Here is a 16,720-nt window from a genome sequence, read left to right on the forward strand (position 1 = left end):
TCTCTCAAGCATGTCACGACCAACAAGTGACCTGTAATATGCTTTTCCTGTTCCATTGCTTCCTGCTCTAGTGTGTCTCTCCTTCAGTGGTTCTCAAATTGTAAAATTTCAATTTTAAACCTGTGGTGTTCATTCAATGGTTTCAATGAGGATGAGATACTTGGCACCATGTACTGGAAATACATTTTTTTTCTAAATTAATTTTGAGAAAGATTTGCATTTATATACATTTGATAATCTCCTCTTTGTACACTACCGATACAACTTTACTTATTATTTACATAGTCAAAAGTTTGCATTTATTCATTTTAAGGGAATAAAAGAGATTTCATATGAACTATTACTTTGCTATAATTTGAACTGAAAAGGTCATGAAAAAAAACACCATCTGTAAACAGTAACTATTCTATTATCATTAGATTCATTGTTGCTTTTGTTAGTTGATCATTCAGGATTGAAAGCTGGACTTGGCTCTGTGTGTCTGTGCTGAACTCTTCTGGTTCAGGTCCAACTTAAAAGAAGAAAATATTTTTATATCCACTTTCACCCTTCTTCTCCATGTATGCCTGCAGCCTTTAAGGCAGATTTTTCTAAACAACCTCATTAATCACCATACTTGTATTGACAACACTCACAACAGTATGTGAGTGTCACGTTTGATTCTCACCACATTGTGAGTCAGGCCAGAAATGTGGGTGTTTACTGGGATTAGGTTTTAAATTTTAGCAGTCACACTGACTAAGAGGATTTCTGTCTCTAAAAGTTAATCTACATTCATCTTGAGCAGCTTCAACTTTGTAGCAGTCTTTTTTTTTCTCAGGTCCATTAAAGAAAACTTCCAGGCAACTTCAAATATTTTGTGCAGGGCAGAGAATTGATTGTAAAATTCGGCTACTGATCTGCTAATCACTTGTTTGATTTGAACCAAATTATATTATTGGTTATATAAAATCTTTTTAGAAAACTGCTGACTTGTGACTTGGGTCTGATATCTTTTGCTATGAGCAGGGAATTCAGGATATTGCTCATCTCAGCCAAGAAATTGAAAATGACATAACTTATAAAATGTCAGACTGTCATTTTTATCCTTTGGTTTTTGGATTGCACAAACAAGATATCCATTATCCATACCACTAAGGCATGCTGCCGAGGGGCTGTAGACAATCCCAGGATATTTTCCAAAATATTGAACAATTTTACAACAACAGTTTTACTATTGGTGTCATATAAGATAGCTTGTATGTGCTCGTCTGTTAAGTTATTTCAAAATCATAAAAAGTTTAAATACTCTCTCAGCTGCCTCAGGGACTTTGTATCCTAGAAATTCAATCAATCAAATCCTGAAGTGAAGCTGTATGTGTCCAAAATGTCTTTGTCTGCATTGTGACACAATGAATTATAGTGAAATAACAAAATCACTGTCTCGTCTGCATTAGTGTCAGGAAAAACCGTATTTCTATTATTTCACACAAAAGTAGTACAAAAGTCACAAATCAGTTGCCTTTGGGAATCTTTTTGACTCAATCCTTTATAATAGAGACTGAATAATAGGCTCAGTGAATACATTTGTTATGGAAGTCTCAGCTTTTTTAATATTGCAGGTATTCTACTCAGCATTTCTGTTTTTTTTTTCCCTTTTCAAATATTCTCCTATTTGCAACCTCAAGTTCTTAATAATATATATTCACCTTTATGTTATTAAAAATCAGTAGGCTGTCATTCCAATCACATTTTGGTTCAAGTGGTGAGTTGGTAAATGTGCTACTTTCTCCAGCTCACTCTGTCTAGAAGAGAAACTAATCCGGATACTTCTAATACAAGTTTTGGATCTCACCCATAATGCAGTCATTCATCAAGCAAAACCTGGCACAGCTTCCACTTTAGATCCAAACTGATCCAAGTGATTATATAATCTAACAACCTTGTATCTGACTTCTGATCATTTCTTACCCTTTCCTTACTTCATTTCAGAACATCACCGCACAGCATTTTACATTTTTTTTTCTCCTTAAAGGTAATTTTCACTGTATTTTTAAAGCACTTTGGTAAATTGAGGGTGGTTGAAAACTTCTAAAAAGAGGTAAGACTGGCAAAATCAAACCTAAGAAAAATCCAATTTCCAATGCTAATGGAGTGTAACAATAAAATAGCTTTCTTTGTTTTAACCTCAATATCAAAATGACTTTGATTCCACACAATGTATTTCCTCACACAGGTTATTACAAAGATGAAGATGTTGTCCTTGATTCTAAATACTTAATCACTGCTTCTGGAACAGGACATAATATACATCATGGCACCAGGCACTGCAGGTCCTCACACCCCCAAAAATAAAAAGAGCAGATGGGACAAATCAATGTATAGCTTTCAAAGTGATCGATAAGATTTTAAGATTGATTCCAACTTTACTGTAAGTGCAGGTCGATATCAGGAAGCTGAAATGCTGGAGCAGTTTATATGATCCCTCACTGAACAGTTAGATGCAAATATCTGATTACTTCAAGTTTTATAACTGAAGAGAGATTACAGCTCCATAAATATATAAGTTATACATTATTATAGTCTGTATTATTGTATTGCATGGCTGGAAAGATCTGTCAATCAAGTCTAATCCTGATTCTTCTGCAGATTTTTTTCTTTCCTACTTTTGTGTTGCTCTGGCTTTTTAAAATAAACATTTCTTAGACAATGGACAGTAGAACTGAAACACATTGATAAATCATTTATCTAGCAAGATGCCTGAACACTCTCCAACTTCAAAAGTGAGAGAATTTCCTCCGAGGATAGGTAAATTTAATATCTTTCAGTTTCAATGTGTAGCGTTTGTAGCTTTTCCCTATTCTCTCTAAAATGTAATGGATGTTTAATCAACATTATTTTGTTATTTACAAAAAAAGAAAAGAAAAGGAGTCACAGGGTAAACGATGATGAAATCAATCATTAACAGAAAATAATGAGCTCTTTTCATTTTGAAACCACTGTGCCACATAAGGCGCAGACTTCATTGTGAATCTCTGGTTGAAACTGAAATTTGTTTTGGACTTGTTTGTTCGCCTCAGCTTTCTATCCAAAGTCTGGTAATTTGTTAAGAATCTGCTGCTGGATGAGGAGACCCATTTCACTTTACAGGCCCAATCATTGAATGCTCTTTGAAATATGAGCACATTGACATTGGTGTGACATTTGAACTCAAAGACAGAACAAGAACAAAAAAGAACACCCATCTTTATACTGGTTTAAACAAAGAACTCAAAGCTTTCACCTGAATAACTAGTACTCCTATATGTGATTGAAAGCTCTTTGTCCTACAAGTTCCAAGGTCTATTGATGGTTGTTTAATGTGCGTTTCGACTGACATATTAATCAGCAATCTCCTTGTCTGTTTACAGTTAAAATAGCTGAAAACTGACATTTATTATAATCTAAGTGACCTTTGGAGCACTGATTCTAATTAAAAATCACAATAGAGTCAATAGTGTTAGATAGGCCATATACTGCTATATTTGTTTGTTTTAAAGTTGATCCTGTTGTTCATAAAACCTTCCTGTAAAACAGCACATCTACTGTACTATTTTGCCAAGTGCCTTTATATTGACAGTAACAGTAGAGTCTGGTTGGCCTATTTTCACTTTTTCCACTGAACCACAAAGTTGTGACCTTCCTACGGCAATAAAAAGGTAAAGTAAAACTTTCTGTGCTGCAGAGTGGAAGACACCATTTTTCCAGAGACACAGAATGATCTGCCCAGATTCAATCCTGACAGACTGGAACATTTGAAATAAGCACAATTTTTCATACGCAACAGCTGTGTTTAAAAAAAAAAACAAAAAAAACGAAACATATGCTATTTAAAATTATATATTATGCTCATTAATGCAGCATTGTGTTTCAGAAAGGTGAGCTTTTTAAAATGGATATTAAAAAAAAGTGGAGGCCTGTGAACTCTGGCATGTAGAACGTACAGCAGAACAGACTGCAGCAGCTCACAGTTTGTCGTGCTGCTGGATTTCACAGACAGAGGTACTGTCCTAGTTCCCCTGTTTGATGCTCACAGTCTGCTTTGTCTGATAAAATCCCTCTTATAGCAACATTTACTTTTACCTATATATTACTGGAGAGTAATAACATTTTTTTTTTTGCCTTCTACCTTCAAAAAAAAAAAAAAGCTGTAAATATAACAATTCACAGTTCAAATCAATTTATTAGGTATTTTCTGGAGGGATTGATTCACTGTTCCACGTTGAAGAAAATCTTCTAAAAGGTTTTCTCAGGCTTTGTTTCACAGCAAAGAAACATTCAAGTGATTTAAAGCTGCATTCGTAAAGACTTTGCAAAACTTTGCTAAATCACAAAGTGGGTGCATGATAGACAAGAGCTTGCCATCCCCCCTGAGCCTGAGTAGATTTAATAGACTTTCTCTTAAATAAATTCTGATGATCTCGTGGGTAATATCTCTTTATTTGTAGGAAGCAAAGAAGCATTACCTAAAAACAAATCTCTATCTTCTCAGCATCAGTGAGTATATATATATATATATTTTAGGTGTAAAAACTTACCTTCCCCTGAATCTTTGGCCCTGGCGAGAGACGTCGTGTTGCCATGGAGATGAGAAGACAAAGTATTGTTGAGGAGAAAGCAACAGCAGCAAATACGAGACCCCAGGGGAGGCTGCAGAGGTAACAGGAGCTCTCAGCAGATGTGCACACCAAGACATGAAGTGAAGCGAGCAGCAGGCACAAGAGGTAGAAAGGCAGGGAGAGCAGGGATGAGAGGACTGGTAGGTCCACTGCTGCTGCACTGCTGAGGGCTTCCGGCATCGCCAGCAGTAAGAGAAGCAGGAGCTTAAAGGCCAAGAGAGAGTGACCAAATGAAGGGAGAAACATAGAGAAGTTTTTGAGAACTTTTGTTTAAGCTTTACAACTTCCCAAAAACAAGCATGGCTTGAACTGTGCAGATTAATATTGGATAGCTAATTTATTTACCCTGGCAATGAAGCACAATGACACAAAGAAGTAATGCATATCGCAGCAATATACTTTGTTTATACCAACCTTTAATTTAATAATAATTTTCAATTGTTGACATGACTTTAAATTTGTACTTTTTCCCCCTCTAAACACACTTGTTAAAGTGTTTAGGATGAAATTCCTCTGTACTCACCTGGAATACAAGGACCATGCCTGCGATCATGGAGTACATGTCGTACTTGCCCAGTTGTTTGCTGAGAGCTGAGCTCATGGCAGTCAAGGCTTCCAGGTACTGCTTAAGAACTTTTTTTCCCATGTTTGTCAGCACCTCAGAGGTGTTTCCCTCAATGTAGAGCTTCATCCAGCTCCCATGAGCCTTTTCTGCCACACGGAACTGCTCGAAACCAGCCTCTGGATTATGCAGAAGTTAAGGGGGAGAGTGAAGAGGTGCTTTAGTGCTGATATTAATCAAGGATTCCTTGACACGAATGTTTGTTGTCAATTACTCAAAGATTTGGCACTAATATTATACAACCAGATTGCTGCAGCTATTGCATTCATAAGTATTTGTCAAAATGAGGAGGAGAGTAGCAGCATCTCATTAATTACCGCTATGAGACTGTTGATTCGGTGTCATATCAATTTCATTAAGTGTATTTAATCACCAAATACCATGCAATGCACCAGGTAAATCAATTTTACTTATGAAGCTAAACAATCTAAGCTTTCTAATCACGCAACTCCAACTTCTGTTTACAGACTGCCTCTAGTATAAAAGCAATACCCTCACTATTACAGGAGTGCTCTGTTGTCACTCATTGGCATCATTTACTTGTATATATAAACTGCCACTAACTGTGATAAAACACAGAAAATTGAAGGAAAGTCAAGACACTCTGGAGAGCTTCATCTCACATCAGAAAAAGCCTCTTCAGAATGCTGCATGTCCTGTTAGATTTCACCATTCAAAAAATACAGATGTTTTCATTTCTTTCCAGTGTTGAGAATCTCTTGAAATTGAAAGGCATAGCGTTCTTGTTGTAAAAACATGTGTAGTTCATGCATGTATAATTCACCAAGCTCCTCACTATGACAAGCTATGACTCATTTGTGTGTTTACTCAAAGCAGATGAAATGATGACTGTTTTCATCTTATTTCAGTGCTGTAGGAGCCTGTTCAAGGACAAGGCACTGTGGAGTTCTGATTTGTGGTATCCTTCAGTGAAACTCACACACACATACACACAAACTGTCTCACACACACGCAATCACCTAAAAACAATATTTTGCAGTATAACACCTATCTCAGCAGCATAGGCATAGAGATGATAAATAACACGTGTGGCTTTGCCAGACAGAGGGGTTGGTAGAAATATTAGAACCTTAAACCACGGGCATGAATCATACAATATCGATGGTCCTGGTCATGTTTCATCTGTCTGAAAGAACAGGGATTGGTTAATGGCCCTCCAAAATGCCTGAGGTTAAAAGCACAAAAAACAGGAAACACAATATGAAGACTGTAACAAAGGAGACAGACATAGATTGTGGCAGAGATGTGGAGGTAAAGTAAGGTTGTTCAAACTTTGTAGGTTTAATAGGGTATTCTTACTAACTTAGCTTAGCAGAAACTGCACTAGAAACCCTAAAATATCCAATAAGGGAGACACACCAAAACTATGTATAATACATCTTTGCAAAATATATATTTTTTTTGTTTGCAATATGTTTGCTTCCTTGGCGAGACATATTTAGCGAAACCAGCATAATTTCTTTACAGACAGATTGCTTAGTCCATTTAAGCAATGTTTTTCAAACCAAAATTTGACACCAACAGGTGTTGAACAGACACGCTATTTAAAATATCATCCAAGAAAATTTCCCAGCAGTGAAAACTATTACATTCCACTGCAAAACAGTCATGATTACCCAAGTGGATGGATTCAAAAAATAAATAAAATTTAAAAAAAAAAAAAAATCAACATATTCAAATGTAGGTCTGCAGTAATAATTTCCATTTCATCCCATCACTATGGAAACCTAAGACCAAAATAGAGAGGAAAATGTGCTGCCAGAGCAGTAGTTTGTTTTTTTTTTTTTCATGGGAAAGAAAGTAGCTTGTTTCAAGTCAAGTTTTAAAAATACAATATTTGCTCCCACCTCGAAGTTTGTGTCTGTGTTTCTTTTGACAATGCAGTCGACGCACATTGCAACATATTATAAGACAATGCAAATTATTATTACTGCCATCAGCATATGCATTGGAAAGTGGTCAAAAACTTTCAAATGTGTGTGTGCCCAAATAACACATTAACACAGACCCGAGCATACCATCAGCTGTAAACCATGGCAGCATGTACTGTACAAATGTAATGGTAATCCATCCTATAGTTATAAAGCTATTCAATATGAGGGGGAAAAAAAAAAGAGAGCAGTATGTTGCAACACAGATCGATCCTGTCCCACTGATTCATTCATCTAAATTATTGATCTCATGTAGAAAACAAATATAAAGAACTACTTTTAATGCTATTGAGTAAATTCTGCTATCTATGGGCTCATGGCTATGGTTTTAAATCAGTCCTGCAATGTCTGCCAAAGATTCATACATAAAGAGTGTCAGTTTTTCATTTTCTGGTCATTAGAGCCTTTCTTTCTGCCCTTATCTTTGTTCAGAGATTTTTCATTAGGTAGGATGGTTGCAGATTTGTAACCTTGGCATCATCAATTATTCCTTTGGTACCAATATCAAAAGCAAACTATTCTACTCTGATGGTAAAACCAGTACTGTAAAAGGAGAGAATTTTTTTGCAGAAAAATATGACTTCTGAAGATGAAATCTTAAATTAAATGCCACACATCCAATTACTCTATGTGCCAAAGGAGCCACTTATCAGTGATTTCTCTATGCTTCCAATGCCTTGTCTCTTTGCAATGAAAGAAAAGATAAATTACTTCTGACCTATCAAACATTGGCAATGGCAATTGCTGCCATTGATGTATCAAATGTTTATGAACTTGAAGGACAGCAACACAGAGATAGAAGGAGAAGGAGAAAAACAATAGGCATGGGGCAGAGGAACAAGATGGATAACTCTGACAAATTGCGTGACCCCGGATACAAGTGACGAGCAAAACTCCTCGAGGATATGTGCATGCATTTGCACAAACAGTGGCCAGCATTAATTCTCAAGAACAAACCACAGACAGCTTGTTAGCCTTCCATGTGGAGTCTCCACAGTTGTAAGGTAATTCATTCGTGGACTTTAAGAAATCCACGTACAGCTTTACTGTCACTTCCATCCTGACAGGACAGGAGTCAGTGTGATACAAGGAGGTCAGTATTCATGGAGGCTTTTCATTCCCTTCTTCTTAATGCTAATGTGATTCGTCTGCACTAACCGGGGACGGGGGTGGGGGTGTTGCTGCTGAAACATCTGGAGGATTATCTGACTGCATGGTGAGTATTTTTTTTTTTATGTGTGAGCTACTATTAGAAACCATTTGTCAAGATATAATCATGCCTTTAAATTGATTTATTTTCATCTGAGTCATATTGAAATCTAAATTTCCCTGTTTTTGTATTAGACTGCAGTGTTGATTGGTTTTAGTATGGTGAGTAAGTGGCAGATGATTCTACCCTTCTTTCTAATCAGACTGCTTCTGGTTAAATGCTTGGAGAAGTCGCTTTGATGGAGTTGACAACATGAAGTGAATAATGAGACGATGAACTTCTACCTAAAGCAAACAACTTTTGAGTCAACTTCAGTCTACACCATCTGTGTTGGTTGAGTGTCAACACAGAAAACTGTGTGTAAAATGTGAAACAATGAAATAGTTACCTGACCAAAACAGTGATCATCTTACTCTTAGTGAGCATATATTCTGGCTATGCTGAGTGTGTAGTATTCAGAGTTTGCTGGGTGTAAAAGACACCTGTCAAAACATACTGACACTTAAGTGTTGTACCTTCGATTTGAAAAGTGGCTGATGGCTGAGCAGCATATGCACCTCTAGTGCTGTGGTGTTCATATTCCAGCAGCACATTTCCTTTCCCCATGGCAGGTGATGCAGTAGGAGACAATTGTGAGACTGTCGCACTGATGATTATGCAGAATTAATGCCTGTGGGCATTTTCATGACAAACGTTGCCATAAATGCATTTTCTTTTTGTTTTAACAATGTTAGGCTTTGACACTTCTACTACACATTTCTCTCACCTATAAAAACCTATTGGGCATCATTTTCAAATGTATACAAACACAGATGCAATGTAAACTTGAAATGTAATTCCACAGTAACATTATAATTTCTCACTTATGTTTGTGTTATTTTCGTACAAAATGCAGTCATTAAAATGTTAAATTAAAATGCATGGGTTTCATTGCAGCCTCCAAAAATATCATGTTTGGGTTAACTGGTGACTCTAACTTCTGTAGCTCTGAGAGTGAATGTGAATGGTTGTTTGTCTCTGTGTGCTGGCCCTGTGACCTGGAAACGGAAAAGCGGTAGAAGATAGATAGATGGTTGGATGGTCATTACACATTCATTCATTCATCGTCTACCGCTTTTCTACCATTTCTGGTTTGCGGTTGGTGCTGGAGCCAATCCCAGCTCACACTGGGTGAGGCCAGGATGAACCCTGGGCAGGTCGCCAGTCCATTGCAGGGTCGACACAAAGCATTGCTTATAATGTGTGTAATCTGATTTATATAGAGTAAGCTCTGTTCTCTTGACCTGCTTGAAGCTCCAATATTTCAATATTTTAGTGACTTAGTTGCTCACTTTGTTTGCTGCTGGTAGGTTTTCCAATGGAAAAGATGATGGTAATAAGGTTATATGAAGGTGATAAGAAGAGTGACAATGAGCCAAAACTTTACAGGTTTCAAGGACGGAAAAACAAAATAATGAACTCAAAAATGTTTATACACTCCAAACAGCTGAGAGAACACTAGAGTCAGGGAATAATTTTGTGTGTTTTCAAGTGATATGACAGACAGTATTGTGAGTCACTGTTAGGGCAAAAGTGCAGCCTAAGCATGATTGAATGAGTGGCAGGTGGCAGCTGATGCTAATCATTTTGGATGTACACGTATAAACCAGATTATTAAGTTACAAAAAATTTGAAGATACTGTTGAGTCCAAATATATGAATTAAGACACTGAACATGATGCATATTTTTATGTTTGAGGGAAGCTGAGCTGTATAATGGAACTGATACGGAAGGAAACAACATAGCCAAGAAGTGACAACCTGAAAGACAGTATCCTGGCAACTCCACAGGTGGACAAAGTGAATTGGTAACTCACCTTTCTCATAATTGGGTATGCTGTCTTTGAGCAGGCAGCTGAGCTGATGGCCATTGAGATGCAGGAAGCGCAGCTGGTCTCGTAGTGAGATTTCCTCCAACACACCTGGGATGACGTGGCCAACACTGTTTTGAGATATGGGCAGACCAAGTCCTAGGGCCAGGGTTGGGGTCAGATCAACCTGCTCAACCACTTCAGGGTTCTCCATTCCCACTGACATGACAGGGCAACAAAACACATAAGGAAGACAGTAAGATTGACTGTGCCTGTAATACTTGATAGTTTTATGAGGCATAAATTAAAGGTAGTTGGATTTTAGCTTTCTTTTTTTATCAGAAAACAACACATTTCAAGCAGGTCACTGAAAGCACCAACTACTGGGTTCTTCGTGTTTTTTTTATACAGCAATGACATGAAACACTGCACCACTTTTTGCATTCCTAAGGATTTCGTCCATTAAAAACCTACAATGTCAGACTGACACAAAAAAATGACAAAGCTTTCACAGACTAAGCAAATGTTGAATCACAATTGTGTCACATCAATCAGTAAATAGAGGGTAGCAAAACATGTCTATTTGTTTATAGCTTTCATTACTCCAAGGTTTAAAGCCAGTCATAGACAAAAACTATTTGCATGATGGACATGAGGAAATGGCTCAATATTCATTATGGCTGCTGTTGGAGATCTCTGCACTGACTCAATAAGAGCTTGTCTCAAAGAATTTCACATAACTCATCAAGTTAAACTAGACAAAGAAGATACTTCCAGTCAGAAAACTGCATCAACACTCCAAGTGAAAATCCCACGCCTTTCCTTTATTTGTAAGTCTGTGAATATGTATAAAAATATTTTAGAAACATATCACTAACCCCGCAGCAACAGCATCTCAGTGCCACTGCAGTCTTCATCCCCTCAGGACAGTCAAAAAGCGGTCACAGAAAATTACAAGAGAGTGGAAGTATATCTACAGCCTCTTTCCACGATTGAGGCAGAGTGCATTCATGCCAATTTATCTGTTGATTACAATTAGGGAAAAATAGAAAGCCTCAATCTTCACACAAAGAAGTTTCATAATTACTCTTATATTTGAGTCTGTGGATATGGCCATGGGGAATCTTGTCACAACATGACAAACTACCAAAACAAAAGAATGAATAAAACAAAAGAGATTAAATCATTATTATTTTAACTGTGGTTTTCACTTTCCATGGCTCTCCTGTTAAATGCTTATATGTTGCCACTCTCCTTACTGTAGAGAACTTTAAACAGGACAAAAGCGATGGGAGTCATTTTTCTCCATGGGTCTGTTAAAGGAACGTTTTTCAGGTTGCAATGATGAACTATACAGCTGTACATGTTCAATACATCCAAAAATGAACTGCACAGCCTGTGTGTGAGGGGGCGAGACAACTGCAGGCTAGGACGAACCCCACAGCTATGAGCTAATTTGGTAATTGCACACAATGAATTAAGATGGGGAATTGTCCATTTTAAATTAAAAGTACACGGATTTGCAACAAGGACTTTTGTATTAAGCCCACAGCTATTCAGGATAATACCATAAATTGACCAAAAATATAAGGTTTGTTTGAATCTGTTACTTTGCAATAAATGTCCTAAAAATGTTGAAGTTATGGTTTTAGGTACAGCAATTACACTAATGTTTTCAAGTTAATAAGCCGTCTTTTTAAGGAGGAATATTTTCAGACCCATGGAGAAATTAACTCAGTTGAAGGTGACAGACTCTGAATGCTGATTCACTGATGAGAAAACTGCAGCTGATGACAATTACTTGTGCATTATATTAGCTAACTCGCTGATATTGTCTTTGAAATACCATCATTACAACTGTACAGAACCACATATTGTAGATGGCCTTGTTTAAATGCTATGACAATAATAAGATTAGCAGCTACCTCAACAATTGTTAGCAGTGTACTCAGTGTACTCTCATTCCTTGTGATTAATTTTGTCCCATCGAACATCATAAACACATATATGGTACCATAGCAAAATCCATTAACAACTCTGTCACGTCTGAGGCCTGATATTTTGTCTATCGATGTATCAAAGCATTCTTGCGTCAGTCATTGATGCAGTTGCACCCCTGTTGCTGTGCGGTTTGAGGCTGGGAAGTTATCACCTTAAGCATTCTCTGGTAATGTTTTTTTCTTTGCTTTGACTGCAGTACAGGAAAATAGAGGGGTAGCTACTGAGGTAAACAGTGACGGCATCGCTTCTGCCTACATTGTCTGATTAAAGTGGCAATGCCTCTCAGGATCCACCCCACACAGTCAACTAAATGTTCCACCAACCTGCGCTTGGGGGGCTGTTTTCTAAATAATGCATTCAGATTAAAAAGTAAAGCTCAGGTACTGAGCCAGTAATGAACTTGATCCTACGCAGACATTACTCCTACGTTAAACATAACCAGTTCTGCTCATGAGACCACTGATTGCACTAATAGCTGCATTTAATGTGATACATATTCAGGTCAACAAATGTAAATCCAAGTCTATCTTGGAGGTAAAATTACAAAAGACATTAACAACCGTCGGTTAAAGTCTTGTTTTTCCTTTAGAACGAGGTAACCAGGTGCGTCAGAGGATGAACAAGGATGAACTTTCTGTCAAAGTATAACTTTATGTGAGTGGATTCCTCTGAGCAGGTTTGAGTATAACGCATAGGAGATTTCAGTATATTTTTCTCTGTGCTCATCTGAAGTGGGCAGGGCTGGTACATATATACTTCCATGCGAAAATCAGACTATTTTCTCCATGGTAATCAAAACCATGCCTACACAGTCTTGATTGAGCTGAGCTTTATATTGTAAGCACCAAAATATCCTTTTACTAATAAATATTTAATGTATTGGAAAAACACCAAGTTTTAAAAGGGTTATATTAGGTTTGTATTCTACCAACACAATGAAACTAAAGAAAGGCTATTTTAGTTTCAAAGTTAATGAAACACAGAGAGCCATGTAAATGAAACTTAAGAAATTAATTCAAGTAGCTCCTGATACACTTCATATCAACAGAAAAAAGACGTTGGCATTTACTTCCACAATTGTTAAATCTGATTGAGAAAATCCCAGTGGTAGACAAGTCATTCAAGCTATCAGCAGCACAGGAGGTAAAAAGTGTTGAAGCAAAAGCACGAGTTCTGTAGCAACAACTCGTCTGAACTGTAAATGATTAATTAACATGAATGGTCTATAAATAAATAAAATCTTTGCAAGTAAAGATCTCGAAAATAGACTTGGCTGAGAAAGATGCAATTATCACGATCACACTTTTTCACTCAACCACATTCATCACTGCAAAATGAAGCTCTGCTCAGGAGCTTATTTGCACTCTTTCAACATGACGCTGCTGCACACACTAAAATTTTTAGCAAGTCATGTGGGAGCACTGAGGAAAGTGTTTCATTTCTAAATTGTATTTACAAATTTGGTTTGCTTAATTCATAAATATTTGTTGTAGATAAAAGACATTCTGTTATGGTTGAACACTCTAAAGACATCATGAGATGGTCCAAACCTTAAAACATTACATACCCTTATACATCTATCTGTATATTGAATGGTTACAGTTGTAATGGCATTTGTGTGATCGTAATTGAGCTAATAGAATGTGTTTGATTTAATTACAAATCCTCTATATTCAGCCCCTTAACACTGACGCTTACCTTTTCTTTTGAAGGCTGGACTTATGAGCACTAGGGGCGTATTGACTTCTGGCTCTGAGGAGCCTCCATGGCTGCCAGTCTCCGACATGCCATGGTCCCCACACAGCACCAGCAGGTAGGGCAAAGATCCCTCTGCCTCCTAAGAGAACAGACATCAAGGTATCAGACTCCCCCTGTATAGACTGATATGGGTGGAAAAACCTTAAAGCATCAAGAATAAATAATTCCTGGCCCCTAACGCTTTCTGTGTCAGCAACAAAATTTAAAAAAGATTAATTTTAGAGAAACAGTGCAATAATATAACATAATGGCTGTGGTGATGGATTACTTCACCATATTTTTCATGTTAATATACTGGAGACATTTAATAGAAGCTGAACAAAGGGAAACAGATTAAATTATTACTTTTGAAATGGAAGTAATTCTTGGCACAGTTTCATTCCCTCTCTAGAGCAAAAATAAAGACTAAAAAAATAAAGCAAAGGCAGCAAACAAACACTGAGAATGGTTTACTTATTGAGAATGACAGACTTTGATCAAGGATGGTTTCTTCCCTGAGTCATTCCCTTTCAACTAGACTCAAGAGAACCTTCCATTGACTACAGATTTGACAGGGATGACTTAAGAGTCGTGGTGGTGGGAGCTGACTTAAAGTCACAAGTACAAATGTTATCAAAAACAAAAGCCAAAACACCCAACACATTACAACACTCTTAAAAAACTCAAAAAACCAAAGACTCATTTATTATTAAAGCTCGAAAATTGCTTCCTATCACGCAGACATAGGATGAGAGTGAAAAAGCAGTTATCACTGAAGAGCTGAGATCAATTCTGCTTTTGTGTATGATGGGAAAGTCTGATCAAGTTTTACTCTTATTAATGATGACTTTAACAAAACAGACACGTAGCAAAGCCCAGTGTCAACGTACTGTAAATATGGCTGAAGCTGTGCTGATACTTACGTACATCTTTTGACAAGGACATAACAACTTGCTTAACACAGTGAACAAACACTGCAGGTTGAGGCCAGAGTCTGACACTGTGCTATACTGTCCCATTATATTTGTTACTTAGTCAGCACAGAAGAAGCATAAGTCGGACCTCTATCCTAGATTTAATTTTTGAATGCACTTTATAAATGGCACTGGACACAAGGGACACCTGAAGACCATTACCAAACACCACCGAGGCCCACACTGAGTGAGCCTCATTTTAGTTAGAGATAAATCAGTGTTCTTCAGGATGAAGCACAGCTCTTTGGGGGACTTTTTCCTACTTCATAAGAAGCCTTTTAAATCAGTGATTTACCAACAAGAAGAACCTGAACCGCGGTGGGCGGTTTTACATGTACAATATTTGTTGGTATGTAGAGTTTGTCTCATTAATTTAGCGTAAAAAAGAGAAATTCCAATTTGAGTAACATAAAAATTATGTGCTCATATTTGTCTTAAGCAGGACAATTAACAGCTAAGTCAATAAGTTCAGAATAGAAAGAAATAGAAATACAAAGTGAATAACTACCTTAAATGCTAAACAAGAAGAGATATTTAGTGTTATATCTAATGAGTAAATTGACAAAGCAAGATTACACTAATTGGCAAACAGTGTTGAAGTGTCAACTGAGAGTAGAGTGATACAAATAAAATCATTATCGTAGACAAATGCATAAAGTGTGGGGGAAAAAGTGATGGATTAGCAATTAAATAGTTCATTAGTTAATAGCTAAAGGTAATCAATAGTTTACAGGGATAAAGACTTTGAAAAGTAATGGATAAATGGCTGAAGTATCCCCAACCTTAGTCCAAGCCCTAGTGGTAGGGTAATTCAGTTTTTTTAAACCATTACTGTATGATTGTACCAAATAAAATAAAATAAAATAAAATGAAAATCACAAGGAATACAACACAGTTGACTGTACATTTGTACTGTCAGGTGGTGCAATTATAACTCAGCAAAAGTACAAAGTTCAGGTCTTCTGTCAGAGCAGAATATTATAAGAAGAAATAAAAAATAATCACATACAGCTCCAAAATGTGCAACAGTGAATCTCCATTTAATTTATCTCCCTCATGAAATACATGGCTCAGATTAAACACAGTCTGCAGGTCGGGTTTAAGAAGTTTTGCACTTCAAACAGCGAAACCTTAAAATCTCAAATATCTAACAAGAAGATTGAGGCCATGTGCTCTCCATTAACAGGTAGGCTCTGATGAAGGTCTGTATAACAAGGAGATCCTGCTTTCCAATCACGTTTTAATGGAAAGTGTGCAGGTAGAGCCATTTCTTGGACCCCAATATGAGGTTGCTGAAATAGGCTACTCACATCACATCACATTACAAAGAGACTTGCGGGGCTCCCTTGTGAACGCTAGCTCACTTTTCTCAGTTCCTTCTAGTACTTCAGCATGCAGCAGTAGGCAACGTTCACCTTACATTTGTAGTCAAACACCATGAAATTATGAGATTACAACCCCCAACATGTTGAGAGCATGTGCTGATCATAGAAAATGTAGTTGTTTTTGCAGAAGCTTCTAAGATGTCCTGCGGGACCCCACTGGGCTGTGTCTATATTTAGGTCACACTGCTGCTGTAGAACGGAACAGCCAGAACTTTCACTAATGTGACTGAAGCAAGACTTTCAAACACATTTCATTCAAAGAGCTCACTGGGAGTGCATATGAGGCTGCCATTGCCCACAACACAGTAATGTCGCCATGAGCCAGAGAGAGCGGATTTAAAAGGACAGAATT

General features: G+C 37.2%; 1 protein-coding gene across 5 annotated transcripts in view; it reads right to left on the reverse strand.

Annotated features, from left to right (window-relative positions):
- Positions 1 to 16,720, reverse strand: part of pigg (phosphatidylinositol glycan anchor biosynthesis class G (EMM blood group)) — a 54,245-nt gene that overhangs the window by 26,281 nt on the left and 11,244 nt on the right. For 2 of the 5 annotated variants that reach the window (XM_029512748.1, XM_029512746.1), the window contains 5 exons: positions 13,971 to 14,109; positions 11,359 to 11,372; positions 10,278 to 10,479; positions 5,161 to 5,378; positions 4,557 to 4,841 (listed from right to left, as the gene is read on the reverse strand). In XM_029512748.1, coding sequence (XP_029368608.1) covers positions 4,557 to 4,841; positions 5,161 to 5,378; positions 10,278 to 10,479; positions 11,359 to 11,372; positions 13,971 to 14,109 — 858 coding nt within the window. Of the gene's footprint in view, positions 1 to 4,556; positions 4,842 to 5,160; positions 5,379 to 10,277; positions 10,491 to 11,358; positions 11,373 to 13,970; positions 14,110 to 16,720 lie in introns of all 5 variants that reach the window. The other 3 variants (XR_003841164.1, XM_029512745.1, XM_029512747.1) reach the window with 2 other exon arrangements.

The sequence above is a fragment of the Echeneis naucrates genome, chromosome 10 (assembly GCF_900963305.1).
Source record: "Echeneis naucrates chromosome 10, fEcheNa1.1, whole genome shotgun sequence".
NCBI classification, from domain to species: Eukaryota; Metazoa; Chordata; class Actinopteri; order Carangiformes; family Echeneidae; genus Echeneis; species Echeneis naucrates.